The sequence below is a fragment of the Pleuronectes platessa genome, chromosome 4, assembly GCF_947347685.1.
Source record: "Pleuronectes platessa chromosome 4, fPlePla1.1, whole genome shotgun sequence".
In the NCBI taxonomy this organism is placed as follows: domain Eukaryota; kingdom Metazoa; phylum Chordata; class Actinopteri; order Pleuronectiformes; family Pleuronectidae; genus Pleuronectes; species Pleuronectes platessa.
In genome coordinates, this window is record NC_070629.1 from 16,894,900 (window position 1) to 16,912,536 (window position 17,637).

Here is a 17,637-nt window from a genome sequence, read left to right on the forward strand (position 1 = left end):
TACTGAGTCGAGCTTCAGTGAACTTTATATCAACGAGTGAGCAGCTCTCTGTTCAGCAGCTTCAGGATTCTGACGACCGAGTCCAGCAGTCGGTCTTAACTTTGGCACAGCTCAATTAATGCATGTCACTTTTAAATCAGGTGACACTGTCATGAAGGTCAGTGTTGACATTCTTCTGACATCACAGAGCATCAAAAATGGACCATAAACATATTGTCAACCGCTGATGGTAAGCCAAATGGAGATTGGCTTATAGAAAGTCTAGAGTCCAGTCATTGGTTCTATAAAACAATGAACCAAGCTAACACTAGGATCAGCTGCTTTCCCCAGTTAGTTAAAAACAGTCCAGTGGCTAATACACACAATGTTCAATTTGTTTCATATTCAATCTACAGATAAAGAGTCCAGTCAATGGTGCAGTAAATCTGACAAAATCATGATATTCCTTAAAACCCTACAAAAACAGAATCTGACGGTCTTCCAGTTGAGTTCTGGCACACTGTGCACTTGCCTGTCAAAAGCATTCACACATTTATCTTACACTCGCTCATACAAGGCTGCGCTTTCCATAAACTCACATATCTCTGCATGATCTGGTGTCTCTCGTTCGGGTCGTCCAGTATGTTGATTGATAGGTCTGAGATGGAAACGGCAGCAGAGGCAGTGAGTGTAACCAGTAGCACCATCACGCCTTCGTTTTCCTCCAGCGGCAGGTCCAGCTTGTGTGTCTGCTCTTTACTGAGCTGCGACAGGTCAATGGTACACCTAAAGTACACACACATGCAAAAAAATATATATACATAGAATTACTGAGCTAGCATTCATTCCATTTCTGACAACTTAGCCAAAGCTGATACAATTAAAAGCTTTTAGCAGTAACCTGAAACCGTCGCAATTGATTTTGTAGCATGACCTTGATCTATCTCTGGTTAATATCACGGCAGGCTAGTAGTAATTATTGCATTTGGGTCAAAGAGTTCAAAGCAAATGTTTCCTCAAGTGCCTCCAGTCTGATGAAAAGAATAAAAGATTCCACAGGGAATGGCTGAGTATTCACCCAGGGTTTCAATTTGCACAGGAATGTTATTCTGTGCAGTTTTATTGAACACAGGGTCAAAAAAAAAAATGATTATGTCCATACAAATTAGAGCCATGGCCATTTTGGACAGAATTGATTCCAAAAACTATCATTGTGCAGCTTTTATTATGTAGAACCCACAGTGTGAAGGATGGGTCATCTTGCCACTTGTTCTACCTCAAGAGCCTGCAAAAGTAGTGAGATCCCAACACATCCAGGGACGGACTGGGACCACTGTACCTTCCCATGAAGTCATCCTTCTTGCCAGCATCTTTGTCCCACACAGTGATGTCTACAAAACCTCCCTGCTCCTCGTACAGGTGGAAATCAAACTGCTCCCTCCACTGGGGGTTCAGCGTTTTGGGAATTGTCTGAGGAAACAACAGAAGCAAATACACCGTTGAATAATTTGTTATTTAGATGAGATATGTCTATTGAAGTCGACAGAGCGACTTCAACTTGGACTTTGCACAGACTCCATGAATTAAACTGTTGCACCGTTACAAGACAAACAACAAGAAAAGACTGAATTCTGTAAATTCACACTGATAAGTGATGCATTTTCCTTCCATGGTGTTAGTATAGTCAAGAATGACTAACTGAGGAATGCAAAAAAGATCAAGAGGTATGTGATTTAAAATATTGCATAGTTCATCTAGAGATCTCTCTTTCTATGTCAACAACATTCAAGTTGTTTTTCTAATACAATAGCAATGAATAAAATCTCTATATAAAAATGCTCCCTCCTTACCACTAAAAGAAGAACATATTGTCCAACAGGAGGACGTTTACCTTGCTCTTGTACTTCTGGTGCCCCATCCTGAATTTGACGTAAGGGTCACTGAGGCCGTTGGCGTCCATGGGCTGCAGGCCGCGACCTTCTATCAGACTGATGCTGACTATACCTCGCCACAGCTGGGACTTTCTGTGCACATCTGACAGACGCATACTCTGATACTGCAGCAAGCACACACACAGTCACGCAAACATGCATTTATTATGACACAGGCGCGTACACAAACATCCACAAAGCAAGCACACATACACAGACATATGCATTAATTAACCCCGAGGTACAATTGTGGCTGTTGTATACTTGAACACAACTACAAAACACACAGAGAGGAAGCAGAACACACACGATAACACTTTAACTTAAAACACAAAATCAAAACAGTTGAATTTACCCTTGAGGTGCAGGCTCATCTGACCAGAACAGCCAGTGAATAGGTTAAAAGGTTAAAAATATGTATATATGGCTTAGCACCTGATCTACTGAACAGTTTCATGGGGAAAAAATCCTCGCTTGTTGGAAGCAGCATTTCTGCAAAAAAGATGAAGAACTTGAACCATGAATCCGTTCTACGCTTGTTTACCGGGAATCTACTTTCGTCAAAAATGGTTATGTCACTGCATCTACTTTTTTTTTTTTTTATTTCACACACATTTTGAAATATATTAAATATTAAACGAGGGGCGCATGTGATTTATAGGCTGTCTTGCCCAAACTGGAAGGACAACTGCGACACTGTACTTCTGTAAATTTCGTATTCCATCTGGCAGCGCTGTAAGCTGACAGCTCCACAAACTCAGATTGATGATTATCCATATTTTAAGTCAGTAGGTTTTTTTGTTTTTTTTCTCCAACACTTCTCTCAGCACTTACAGGCCTATTTAACCTCCCTTTGAATCATGTCAGTATTCTTCACTAAAACAAAGAGCAGGGTATTTATTTGTCAAACAAATACACCCCCTTCGCTCTCTTTCTCTCCCTTTCGCTGCCTTCCTCTCTCCTCCTCCCTCGTTAGGGAGAATTTATTAGCATAGCTTTTGTTTTGCGGGTGAATTTCATTAAACTCTGAACAAACCCTGCCTTGCAAGTGCGGCCCTTTGATCTGGAGACGGAGCCTCTTAATTTCCATTCTCCAGACATTAAACAATGCGAATGGCTCCCTGAAATACAGCCAACCTCCCATACAGCAACTCCCACATCTTTCATTCCTCCTGTTCACTTGCTCCGAAACACACTGTATGCTAATGACGAGAGGTTGCCGTTATGTCCTACGCTAGCGCGAGCCTAATTGTTTCCCTTGTTTTGTTGCTACATATTTCTTCTCGCAAAAAGGAGAACCATGGGCTATTTGGATTGGGGATCCACGTCCTCTCTGCCAGAGCGCAGCTGGAAAGAGATCATGCACAGAGATGTTCGTGGGCTAAAAGTCTTGAAGAGACACCAGTGTTCAGTTTAAAAACTAATACCGCCTTGCACACGGTTCAACTTTTCACAAGGAAAAACTTTTGAAATGCCAAAAGAAGCATTTTGCCTTGTGGTGAAAGTTGGAGACCTGACTCCAGCATGCCTCTGACTTATAATTATTATCTCAAACTACTTCTTGAATAGTTTGCATCTCCTACTGTGGGTTCAGCGCTCACATATGCTTCATTAAGAAGAGGTGGTTGTGTAAAAATAACCATGCACTGTGTTGCCGCCGAGCACGTAGGCAGGGAGGCGCTCAGGAGCAGCGCCTTTTTTTGGTGGGGTAGCACAGTAGCTAGTTCGTTAGTGTTTGAGCTAATTCCCGAGTCACAGGCGGGATGGCCCAGTTAGGAGGCTTCAAAGGCTCGGTTTGGGGAAGCACAATACAGCAGGACGTCTGCCCAGCTCCAACCAAGCGCACTTCAAATGTGCGTCTGTGTCTCTTGGTGGGTATCAAACTTTTTCACGGATGGTTGAGGAATCATTCAAAACCTCTAGGTGCAATTTAGGAAATCAATTCAAAGTAAAACAGAGTTTCCAGATTCAGCCCTACTCGGTGACGACAGGAAAATAAATACCCATGTAGCTTATTAGAAGTGAAACCTGACTGCAAATTAACATAATCATGCTTACAAAATAGTCCCTGATACTTATATAATTCTGTATTTGGCTTGAAAAAAAAAGACATGGCAGGTGCTTCATGCAGGAGCAAATAAGAAGCAGAGCCTCGACCAGCATCCAACAGCCACATACAGCAAAATCAAAAAGGTAGCGGTCTTTTACAGTATATGGCAAGATGGGAACTCAAAATAACATCAACTTAAAAGATTTCCACGACAAGGGGTCTAAGAGTGTCCTCTTATCTGCCAACAATCAACAAAGGTTTCACAGAGGATCGGGACACCTTTAAAACCCCAACGAATGTATTACTATTATTTTCTCACACGGTAGCTGCAATACACAGTGCAGGACAAAGGTGGGAGAAGCATTGAGATGACGTACACAGAGCTCAGCCTAAGCAAAAGCCCAAAGCTCACTGGATTATTTTACCTGCGAGAAATTCATTACGAAGCCAACAGATTCCTTAGAACTTACTTCACTGTAAATAGCTAAAGTTTGTGAAGGCTGATTTTTGGGTGTTAGTAAAAAAGAATGCATAGTAAAGCTCTAAATGAATAATAGCACCTATTTTCTTCAATTCAAGAATGAAATGTTAATAATGACAATTAAGAAAAAGTAGAAAATTCATTTCTCATAACAATGGCTGTATTTATATCGTGTTACTTCCACCCTTGGGGCAATTTCACCCATGACACATGGTTCACCTTTAATTGCACTCGCCTCCCAACAATAGGTTTGTTTCAAAACGCAGGTGGTGTATTGCAGCTCGTGGAAAATAAACTGGTGACGATGAGAACGAAAGAACTGATCGAGAAAAGAAAAAAAGGGTCTAACACCACTGTGGGAGGGAAGGGGAGAAAGGGGAGGAAGAGAAAGAGGGGGGGTGGGGGTTCCATCCATGTACCAGGACACCAGTGAAGAGTGCAGGAGAGGTGAGGTGAGGGGCGGTTGGTAGTGAGGTTACATCACAGTTGGAGGTTTGTGGGAGGGGTCACATGCTGTTTTAGTTTACCTTACTAGATCGTTTCCAGTTCCTTCTCAAAAGCATTGTCTGTAAATGAGACAGAGCGGTTACAGAGCGCCCCCCAATGTCTCCCCCTTCAAGCTGCAGGATCAGAAGTTAAAGGGCATGGGGGTGTATGATGGTCATGTTAGCCTTGGTCTGGTCCGGGGGGGGGGTAGATAAGGAGAGGGGGGGCAGTCGTCAGTCATGCATGTTAGGTATAAGCAGGGAGAGTATGAGAAGTGCTTGTTCTTGTCATAAGGTCTGAAGTGTTGACACGCTGTCTCTCAGACTGTATATATAAAGATGGACGACACGTCTTCACCTCCTCCCACTGTCCAGGTATGAAGCCAAAATATACCGAGATGACGTCATGCGAAGCCCAAGTCTGTGCAGAGGTGATCAGGGGATGGAGCCGCAGCAGTGAGGTCCAGCCAACATACATGCTCGACCAATCACGAGTCAGTCTCAGCTGTCAATCATGATGTCATCCCAACAAACTAAAATAACTAAATCCAAACTTACTGGCTTAAAATGGCCGAAACCTTTTCTGAGAAATAATTTAATCTGACGTGTAATTTGAGTTTTTAAATTTGGTTCATGTCCCATCCACTAACTTAGAGGAAGTGAAGCCATGAAGGATAAGGCTTCACTTTTGGCAAGCCGTCATGTCGTCCAATCTATAAATACAGTCTTTGGTATGTATAGGCAATAGCTGCTGTTTCGGCCCCTTATACATTATAACCACACAGTGTACACACTCAAACAGAGACAGCAACTGATCCAGATCCTGACTTCACTGTTTCGGTCCAGTTATGGAGAATCACCTTGACAACAGTTGAACTTAAGGAAGAACTTTTCTTATACTGACAAGGCAAAAGAGTGAGGATTATTGACAGGACCTAGAAATAGCTTAAGGTCTTTTTACATGTTTCAAAGTTTGGCGTCAATTAATTTTTGTGGCTTAAAGCATCTTATTTCTGTGAATTTGATCATCAATGCAAAGGTTTCAAATATATATATATTTATATATTTGAGGATTAACATGTGCACAGTGCATGAACTTGAAAACCCTATTAGCAATTTGATAAAGGATCGATTCAAATATAGAGTTAAGTAAAGTATATTTTCCTTTGCTCTTCCATACCAGTAGATGGCAACAGAGAGAGAGCCATGACAAATGCACTGGTATAACCTTGTACTAATTTCCTTCACAGTTGGAGAAATCCAAAATGATGCTTAACCTAAATAGAGTTTATTTGTTCTGTCAAATGTGGACTCTCTGAACTACCGTACTAAATAAGCAGCAGAATTAAGACATCAGATCAAAAGGAATAAAATATTTCCCCATGACTCTGCCTTGTTCCGGATCGAGCATGCAGGGGTCCAATTAACCAAACAAATAATTGAACAGAAATAAATGCAACTCTGAAACACCGAGCACGTCCGCAGAGGCACGAGCCAACATAATTAAGAAAGAGAATCCGGTGCTCTTTGAACACGAAAACTTTTCCACGGAACATGTTAATTACACTTGTGTTTATGCCCATGCATTTGCTGAGTTGGAGAGTTTCCAGAAACTGAGGCTGAATGGAAGCCAGCACACTCCGGTTCATCAGCCTGCCTGAGCTTCTGATGTACGGAGGCACACTTCACTGAACTGGAGTAAGAAGTTTCATTATGATCAAACTTATTGTACTGATTTGAGTGGTTTCCTACTTAAAACTTCATGTAGGTCCTTCAGCATTTATATTATTAGCCTTCAGTATACGAGACATATCCTAGTGCGATGTAAACTGGGGATATGTATGATCGGAAAAGAATCGTTCCCCTGAATGAGAAGGAAATGTAATTTGTGCATAATAATAATGTGACCAATAAGTTCACATCTTTCTTACAGCGTCCCTGATGTCTCCCTCCTTCGGTGACAGAGTGACAGAAAGATCCAGGATGCCCAGGTTGTGTTCAGGGAACTGTGGGTCCTTCAGGTCCAGCGTCACATCCTGGGTCCTGCAGGGAAACACAGCAAACCATGTCCACTAACTGTACATGCATGTGCTTACAATGCAGGGATTCCACAAGTGTATATTAATAAATGCAAGTTTCACACACATACAACCGATCCATCTGAACATAAAGTCGATTCACATTTTTAATCAGTACCAGTCTGACAAGATGGATGTGGAGCAGAGCGATGAGCCGCCCCTCTGACTTCTCAATTCTGCTTCTTCCCCTCCCCCTTCTAAATGCCAGCCTTATTGTTTCCAAGCGTCCCACCTTGCTAACAATCTTGAATTATGCATATTGGGAAATATGTGAAGGCTTTGACCTGCTATTGGCAATTCAGTTTGAAGGCATAATCCATACATAAACCAAATGAACAAATTATTCAAGTCAAAAAATCTTTACTGATCCACATTGTATAATTTGTTGAGAACTAAATGACGTGACAAAGGTCAATGGAAACCAAAATCATCAACCCATTGAGAGCTGGATTCAAACGCACACAGAGAATCAAAGAAAAAAATTGAAATCTCAGGGTGATCCAACTTGTGTGAATTTCATCAGGGCAACTCATAATGTGACTCAGTCTAAGCTGCAGGATCAGAAGTTGGGCATGTTCAGTGGATGGTGTCCTGGGGGATCTGGTCCCAGACCTGGATCAGGGCATCAGTGAGCTCCTGGACAGTCTGTGGCTGTACTTTGTGGTGTCAGATGCACCGATATGTAACATCCCATAGGTGCTTAATTAGATTTAGGTCAGGGGAAGGTGAGGGCCCGTCAATGGCTTCACTGCTTTCATCATCCAGGAACTTTTTGCACACTCTGGCTACATGAGGCCACATTGTCCTGCACCAGGAGGAACCCAGGGCTCACTGCACCAGCATAAGTTCTGACAATCACCCTGAGGATTTCATCGCGGTACCTAACAGCAGTGATGGAACCGTTGACTGTGACATGGAGGTCTATGCGACAATCCAAGGATATGTCTACCCGGACCATCACTGACCCACTAGCAAACGGCTCATGCTGGATGATGTTACAGCAGCACAACGTTCACCACAGAATCTCCAGACTCTTTCTGTCACATATACTCAGTGTGAACCTGATTTCATCTGTGAAGAGACCGAGGCACCAGTAGTGGACCTGCCACTTCTGGTGTCCTCTGGAGAATGCCAATCAAGCTGCTGGGCTGTAAGCAGTGGTCCCACTAAAGGAAGTCAGGCCCTCATGTCACGCTCATGGAGTCTGATTCTGACAGTCTGGTCAGAAACATGCAAACCAGTAGTTTGCTGGAGGTCATTTTCCTTGGCTCTGACAGTGCCTCTCCTGTCCCTCCTTGCACAAAGGAGAAGATACTGGTCCTGCTGCTGGGTTGATGCTGTTCTACTGCTCTGTTCAGGTCTCCTTGCGTAATGTCTGGTCTCCTGTTATCTCCTCAATGCTCTTGAGACTGTGCTGGGAGACACAGCAAACTTTTTTGCGACTGCACTTATAGATGTGCATTCCTGGACGAGCTGGACTACCTGTGTAACCTGATTGGGCTGCAGGTACCACCTCATGCTACTAGTAGTGAACAGGATGCTACCTGAACACACAACTAGAGAGGAACAAGTCAGGAAGGATAAGGAGAGAACACCACATGCAAATGCAGATCAAGCCAGCATCCAAAATACCAGAGCCGTGGAACTGTCTCATCCAACTAGAATACACTTGTTTTCTAATGTTCTCCTTCTGTAAAAATCAAAAACGTCTGCAGTGCACAGGGTCTGTTGGGCATGTTGACTCTGTTTCTAACTCAGTGGGGCACAGTGTATAGAGCCATTATTCATATCATCAGTGTTTTCCTATTATGACAACTCAAAATGTGTGTGGTGAGAACAGACTGATAATAACTCAACTTTCCCCTGGCTAGAGGTGTGATCAGTCAGTCTAATTGAGTTCCTCTTTGTTTAATCTTTGTATCATGAAAACTCCATATATTCCCGTTATATTTTATGGGGTTTGAGGTGAGTTACCAAAGACTGCCACTAGAGGGAGGCAACCGACTATATTTGGTCAAAATGACTCAAGCAAAGCAAGGTGGGATCCTTGGAGACGGGTCAGGACTGAATTGCTTTCCAACCATTAACCTCAATATTTGTTGACTATTAAAAAACGAGCATCTCTGAACCTGCTTATTTCTGAGGGAATGTAGTAACCAGTGGGTTAAATACAATCAGCGGAAAGTACAGGAGAAGTTAAACCTGCTTTTGCACAGTGTCTGTTCTGCAGGTTGTTTGTTATCTGTACTCTTATCATGTGTAGTTTTAGTAGTGTACATATTGTGATCTTTTTTTTATTGTGCTTCGGCACTGTTACTTTAATTCTGTTTTTCTTTATTGCTGTAACAAGTGAATTTCCCCATTGTGTGGATAAATAAAGAAATCTAATCTAATCTAATTAAACTGCAGGGAAATGAGGATGTGTAATATGTCAGTGTAAAGTAAAGCAGAACTAAAAACTAGTCAAAGTAGTTAAAGAGACCTCTGATGTTCCAGTGACTCCAGGTGGAGATATGCTGAGCCCATGAAATCATCCTGGAATCCAAAGTCATAGTCAAAAACCTACAGGGAGACAATACACACAACAGTTATCAGAGGTCCCTCAACACAGTTCTACAAAATGTGACTTTTTGCATGTGGTAGTCAATATAACAGCAGGATGAAGCTGAAAACGTACCTTGACATAGAGCGGGTCCTTCAGGGTTTCCACGTGTAGGGTAAATCGCTCGTCCCACACCGGGTTCAGGTTCTTGTGGATGGTTTTACTCCTGAACACCTCCTTCCCTGCGATCTTGAACTTCACATACGGGTCACTGGTCCCTACAGGGAACCAGAGTAAACACAGAGATACCTGTAAATAATACGATTAAGAGGACTTTAACACAATAAAGGACTCTTTTCACGGCAGCCATTTGGGTACGAGACAGCATGTAAACACTGGTGTTACTAATCACATTAGTCAATCAATCAAAAAATATTTGTATAGCCCATATTCACAAGAGTGAGGAAAAGCTACCCGAAAAAACAAGTTTGAAAAATAAGAAATATTATATGTCCACAATTTGTACGTATATTTTACACCTTGCCGTTGTTTTGTTAAACCTCTAGTGTAACAAGGCTTCTCATGTGACTGGTCTCCTGTTGTAGGTCACATGTTCACCAATATTTAATGTTGAATCTGTCATGTTTCATGCACAACCTCAATTTGACCAATAAGTGGCGCCATTGATTCACATTTCATTTTCATGTTGGCGGAATAAACTAATACAGCATTTATGTATAAATAAACATACATTGGGTGTCAATGCTTGCAAACATTTCTTGCCTTAATAAATCTTTTAGCATATTTTAAGGCGTTAAACTGGGGACATGTATTAAACTGCTTTAATACCCTTTTATAATGTTCTTTGTTTTGAAATTTATTTATCAGACTTTAATGTGTCTACTAATCTGGGAGTCATGTAAATATTTGTACCACTGGCAGAATTAGTTTCATTGTACACAGTGCACTGGCAAAAAAGGCATTGAATAAAAGCGATGAATAATAACAAAGCTGGTTGTTCAAGTCCAAAACTTGTATTAAACTCTGACTCGAGTTCAAAGGCAAAAAAACACCTGAACGATTCAAAACTTTTAATGATAAAAATGATTCGACGGTAACTGACATCCAAGTAATTAGTTTCCATCTTTTATTTGTTTTATTTTAATATACATGCTTTTCCCAAAAAATATCAGCTAATAAAATAATAAATGAGAATCCAACATTTTTCACTGAACGTCAAAATGAATGATTTATTCTCCAATATAAGAAGGAAAGACAGAAATATCAGATCCCAATATCATAGCGATAGATTTGTGCATCACTGGTCTCAGCTCATGTCTCCATCACTGACACTGGGACAGTGACATGCGACAGGCTTATACATTTAAACAATGGTCACATGTAACATGTGAAGAAAAGTCTGACAACCTGTGAAGGTTACCTGCTTAACTGCAAGATCTGACACAACTAAAACGCTGCATCGTGACAAACATTAATGTCCCCCACCTGCACACGTCCTCGAGACTGATCTGTTTGTTTGTGATGTTCTTGTCTAAATATTGCAGTCATACTGTCATCCTCTGTGACCAAACTGATAACAAAGCAAATCACAGGAGAGGGAAGGTAATCCTGTTATCAAATATGTCTCACTCTCTCACACACAGTTTAAATGTCACAGTGATTTGTCCTTTCTGCCAGAGTCTACATCCATCAATTATCTGTACCACTTATCCTTTAAGGGTCGGGGGGGTATATCTACATTAGAAACTGGACATTTGAGTAAATACTAAATACATGAAGTTGTATTTTGTATTTTACATGCACCATTAATATGTTAATCTTCCCTGTTTTTCTGTTTAGCAGCAGAGGGGGGATTTATTGTCGACACAGCTCCACACATCAACACAAGACGGACAGCGAGGACGCTACATGATGAAAGGCTGAGCTCTGTGTCTGCTCACGTCTCATCCGTTCAAGATAGTGTTGCTCTGTCATTAGCTAGAGAAGAACATTAAGTAGCTGACTCTCCAATAACGACTTCACTGATGTTTATTAGAGGCAGGACGAGGCTTGTTTCATTATCAGAAGAAATGTGAACTGCAAAGTATCCACAGCATTAAACAGAAATATATCAAATCTGTTTGGGTCCGAGTAAAAATTAATGACATGATTACCAGCTTTAATGCGAGCGCAGCTAATTATGCACTAACACTGGCCTGCTGGGAAAATATGTAAATGTCTTCATTTAAACAACCTCAGGGTAGTAGTTCCCCCCCCACACACACAGACACACCAGCAGACAAGAAACACACACACACACTCGCTGTACACACTGTCGCCCTTGACATATCACTGCAGGACAGCTGCAGCACAGGGACCGGATGACAGGGCGAGAAAAGAAGGAGAAGAAAGCAAACTGGTGTAGAACTACTGTCTGGGATGGTATTACTGACGAATAAGAGACAATAGAGACATAAGGCAAGACAGGACTCTGCAAATCCAAACATAAAAAACACGATGCCAAGAACACAAGATGATACTTTAGGAACAAGGAGACAAATCGCCCCTCGCTGCATCCTGGAGGCAAAAAGCCACCAATCCCTGAAACTGCAGCAACTCTGTCTCTCTCTCTCTCTCTCTCTCTATCCCACTGGGTCGATATTCCCCAGACACACATCACTGGCTCCCTGCATCCCACAGTGCCAGCTTTATGGTGCCATAAACACAAATGGGCTAGAAAGTATGAAATGGAGAAAGGTCGCTGCTGTAGGTGGGTGAGCGGCTGAATATGAGTCAGCGCATGGGGACAGCGCAGAGGAGTTGATTGAGGTGCTCTCTTGGAAATCAACAGGCGTGTTTAACAATTATATCAATTATATTTCAGTCTTCCATCAGTTGGGGAAAGTCCATAAAGAGAGAAAGTGACTGCATGTCCCATGTGAGGGCTGGTGGGTGGAGAGATGAATAAGCATATAGGATCGATAAGCTTAAAAGAATAAATAATGGTGGACGTGAGTGCCTACAACCAGTTGAGGCCACAGTGGGTTTGATGGATCAGCAGACCCTAGATGTTTATCCACCTTGTGGGCTGAAGGCTGTGAAATGGAAGAGCGAGGTCAGGGGGAGAACGAGTGTCACCCACTGATGAACTGGCAGAGGTAGGTAGGTGCAGCTGCAGCCATTTAACGTCAAAAGTGATTTTCTCTTTACACTATTGATTAATGCCGTTACGTGCGGAGTAAAACCAATTCACAAAATGTGTCTGTGTTCACCTTGAGGGAATTCAGTGCTCAGCTTTCAGAGACTTAACAGAAAGCAGGTCAGAACAACCCAAACCAGCCAGGACAGAAAACAGAAAGGTTTCCACTCCAATAAAATACAATCAACTTGTAGCCTTTTAATCCCTGTTTAAAGGGTCAAACATCAAACACATGAGGTGACGTGTAAGGAGCTGGACTGGATTCACACAGCGACCCATTTACAGCCTGTTCACACTCACATTCATTCATTGCTTCCTACCATTCATTCAGCATCAGCACAGCCGTCAAGGGCTGGTTCAGTATCTTGCCCAAGGACACTTCAGAATGCAGGCTGGAGGAACCGGGGATTGAACCACCGACCTAATATAGTATATACCATTGCAGTAAACCATTGCCATTGCAGGCTTTTCTCTAGGAGGAATTTCCTTGAAGTTTTATATAAAAGACATAGATATGTCCTAATGCTCCTTTCTGTAGCGACCCCCAGTGTCCACAGACCAGTGGGTGCAAGGGTGAACAAGTGAATAAGGAGAAGTTACCAAAAACACAATGAGACACTGAGTGGTTCATTGAAAGGTGTTAATTTATTCATTTTCAATATGGAATCAGACCACTGAACAGCATCACAGTAGCTGAGAGCAGAAACAAAGGGTTATGAGAGGAGCCAGAGGTGCACTCAGCAGGTGAATTATCCTCAGGCGGGGCACACAGGCCGAGCTAAAAGCCCCTGGATACACTTGTTCTTGATAGCTGCTCTCCGTCTTCGTGACAGGCAGCTGAAAACATAATCCACCACACATTTATCCTCCTCTGAACACCTAATGGGCAGCGGCCATAAAAGCGCTTCTCATTGTGTCTGTCTGCCAGTAAACCAGACAGCCGTGCCAGACACCTGAGAGAGCAACAGTAAGCTTATAAGCACAAGCCTTAAACCAAATGTAAACACAAGCCACTGCTCATAAATCCTACTATCCCCTTTTAGATGGTCATTCAATACAAGGACTTTTTGCACATTTCAGCAAACCTTCTGAATTGTGATAGGCGAAGAAACACAATTCGCCAGCCATAGGTCAAACTCTTCAATCAACGTTCAAATGAGAATGCTCAAATATTACAAAAGTGGCCTCCAGTGGTTTGTTTCAATAAAATTCAAATACAATCTGGGGTTATTCCCCCTTCAGTGCATTGAGAGGGCGAATCGATGACTGTAATTAAAAAAGAATTCACTCTGCGGTCAACACGTCATTCTCACAGTCCACATGGCATCAAGATAAAACCAGCAACAACTCTTTCTTACTTTTATTCTAGAACTAATTCTTATTTCACTTAATGTAAAGGTGCAGATCCTTCTCCTGATGTCGGGGTCTTGTACAGGTGGGGAGTGAGAGTCTCCATTTTCACATCTAAGGTATACATACGTGATTGTGCACAATGATTTGGAATAATTAACAAAAGATCCAAACTACATCAGTGTGGGTAAACGAGAAAAGCTAACAGTAGATGGTCCAGCATTAGAGAACCACAGCCTATTAATATATATAAGTGCAGTACTGATTCTACAGGTTTGTTTGGAATGGGCTGTTTGTTTGGCCTGTGGTCAGTGCAGCTTTGCAGCTGTCTTTCTTAAACTTGTAAATGTGACCTGCAGTTATTAAGCCTCAGCAGGTAAAGAGCAGCTGGAGGACAGAACCCTGAGGCTGCACCACCACTGCTGCACAAGGAGCTGTTCTCCTGCTTAGTCAAATTCCAGTGAAACTTGACCCTCGGCTACAAATGTTATTGACTTTTGTGGACCATTATCAATACACATGCCACGTGTGAAGCCAATAACTCGAGCAGTTCTCTGTACAAACCACAGACTTCTAATTTCTGACAGATAGAGACAGAGTTTGACATAATATAGTAGCAAATGTTGATACATATCCAGTTTCTCCAAACCAGCTCTATGCATAATCCTATTTTGATGAAGCATGTGCTAACTCTGTTTGAAATCATCCCATTACCACTGGGAGGCAGTGTGTCCATACTCACCATTTAATCATTGGAGATGAGTAAAAGTCATCCCTACTCTACGTATTGAGTTTTGTTCTTTCGGTCTTTTTCTTTCAGTAGTAGCTTTTGTTTCTTTGCCTTGGACTAAATCCAATCGGCCAAATTTGGTTTGAAGACTCAAGTTCTTTTGCTGCTCTTATTACTTTCTCCTCCATCTGTTTCGCCTTCATGCAACAACATCCCTTCTTTCCTCATCTCACCAATTTCCCTTTTGTTTTCTCTCACTCTCCTCCAGCCCTCTGACTCAAATTAAATTATTATGCCTCAACACGCTTACTTACAGTTCATTTATTTTCTGCCACAGGTACTTAGAGAAAGTTATGGCATTGACATATTCTCACCCTATCATCCGGCAGCCTGCTCACGCATCAAGAGGCCCAATTTGCCTCGGGGTAAAATGATAATGAGATCTGCGAATATAGCGTCATTGCAAAAATGATGGAGCCTCTAGTATTGAAAACCCATGATGTTCTGGTGTGTTGCTTCGTGGATGTAGGACAAAGGTAACGGACAGAGCAGGTGATATGAATGTACAGATGTAAACCGACAGTAATGACTATTTTTTGCAGATCCAGAAAATCTGATTCACTTTCTTCAACATTGTGAGTTAGACAGTGCAACATTTCCCTTGATTTCCGGGCATGTTTAGGAGAGTGATAATAATGAATAACAATAAGTGTGCATTTTTTGTGGATCCAATACAAAGCAGGACTGAGTGGATTTTAATATTCATAAGGGGACTGTTGGGCCTTGGCAGAAGTATGAGCTCGCTGAGTGCTATTCTAGTCTTAACAGTTTTTTGTTTGTGTTTTTTGTGAGATATTAAAATGTCCTTTTTTCTGGGCTAAACAGTCAGTGTTCAAGAAGTTCTGGACTTAAAAACCTATAGAGGTTTTGCCAATAGGCCACAGTCGAGTTAACTCCAGTCCATTAAAGCTTGAGGAAGACGTCAGTTGAATCCGTGATGTAACAGTCATTATGGGGTGAGTTGAAATTAATCGAAGAGTATAGATTTCATGATGATTCATTTAAATGCCAGTGCAACGCTGGGATGATCCTTTGGCTCCAAACAGACCTCTGAGCACTGATGAGGCTGTTTTTTTTATTTTGTACATATAGGAAGAGCACAAATGCACACAGACACACACAAACACAACTACAGACATACACACACACTCAAACACACACACACACACACACACACAGACAAGCAAGTGGTCATTCCACTGAGAAATCTACAGAGCTCTCACTTTTTATTACCACTGTACTGCTGTAGGCAGACACTAGTGCAGACAAATACTGGTCCAATGTCATTTATATGTTTAGTGACACATTTGAGGCCAGACAGTTGTCTAGTAAATTGTTGTGAGGGGCAGCAGCCAATACTCTGGTGTAAACAGTGGATAAAAGACTTCTGTGCACTGTGCAGTTTACTGAAGTGTCCACATCGAACGGTCCTTCTTGCAAAACAGAAACTGTTTTAGCTCCTGATGACATTAACTGATTTTGTCATTTACTCGATTAACAGCTTTCTGAATATGAACACCGTTTCCCTGGGGGCAACCAAAGCCTGCTCTAACCGAATTGGTCAAACTGGAATCAGACACCAGAAGATTTCCCGTCCGTAAAAATCTTGTCTCTCGCCTACAGACTCTGCATATTCACTGTATGCACAATCTGTTTATAGAGATTAATTAAAACCGACAGAACTCACGAGAGTTAAGTCAAACAAATTATCCTGACCTTTGAAAACGAAATCTTCCAAAACCACAGATTACTTCTATCCACCTGAGACATAAGAAGCAGGGCCGACTGTTGTTGGATATGTATTTTGTGCAGAGGGGACTTCTGCAGTCAATTGGAATAATATGAGGCTAAGGTCAAGTTCAGACTTGTTAAAAACTCAGTCTACAGCACTTGACGCACTGTCATGGTCAAGTCTTTTTAACGAGCTAATGAAAGGTGCTTGTTGCTGCTGGAGGGTGAAGTTGACGGAGGGCGAGAGGAGGTTGTGATTAGCAGCAAATTTATACAACAAAAAGCCATTTCCCTTTACATGGCTTCACTCCAATATGTACATAAGCCCGCTTCTCTCATTTTCACCATAAATCTGTAGATCAATACGGCTCTCTGAGTCTGTACAGGGCAGACAAATGGTGCTGAATTATTCACTGGTAATATATCAGGAGGTAATTACGTGTCTACAGAGGACAGTTCTAAAAATAAAGTATCAGACTTATTATCTCACTGCTTTGGATATTACAATAGAGAACTGTTGTGCATGTTCCCTTAACATTACTCCAGTAAAAAAAACACACGTCATTGTATGGCAATGTTCTGAGTATAACATATAGCAGAACCAGCTCCACACACTGAATCCAACTGGACTTAACACAAAAAACTGTTTGTTTTGATGGTGAAATGTAGAAAAATAGGATTTGAACTAGAGAAAAGCTTTTTTGCTCCGACACCTGCTGATAACATTTTGGGTATCCACATGAAATGAGTATGGATGACCGACCCACCTGCTGACAGCCCGCCAATAATAAAATCATCAATAATGCATAATGTCAGTATGAACTTTCTGCTAAATAACCCAGTTGTTTAGTTTTCAAACATAATAAACTCAATAGAAAATACACAGTTTGTGTACATATTATCAGACACCACAGAGTTTATATATTGCAGCACATGAATGTACAGCAACACAAGATGTTGGTCGTGCATTGGTTGGAAATGGCTTTATAAATTACAGCAGTAGTGACACATCTTACACAGT

The 17,637-nt window shown here is 41.7% G+C and overlaps 1 protein-coding gene across 7 annotated transcripts in view; it reads right to left on the minus strand.

The window, feature by feature from the left end:
- mctp1a (multiple C2 domains, transmembrane 1a) overlaps nucleotides 1–17,637 on the minus strand; it is a 134,116-nt gene that overhangs the window by 62,293 nt on the left and 54,186 nt on the right. For all 7 annotated transcript variants that reach the window (XM_053420886.1, XM_053420881.1, XM_053420880.1 and 4 more), the window contains exons 3-8: nucleotides 9,682–9,824; nucleotides 9,487–9,566; nucleotides 6,858–6,969; nucleotides 1,871–2,035; nucleotides 1,319–1,449; nucleotides 579–765 (exon numbers count right to left, since the gene is read on the minus strand). In XM_053420886.1, coding sequence (XP_053276861.1) covers nucleotides 579–765; nucleotides 1,319–1,449; nucleotides 1,871–2,035; nucleotides 6,858–6,969; nucleotides 9,487–9,566; nucleotides 9,682–9,824 — 818 coding nt within the window. The remainder of the gene's footprint in view (nucleotides 1–578; nucleotides 766–1,318; nucleotides 1,450–1,870; nucleotides 2,036–6,857; nucleotides 6,970–9,486; nucleotides 9,567–9,681; nucleotides 9,825–17,637) is intronic.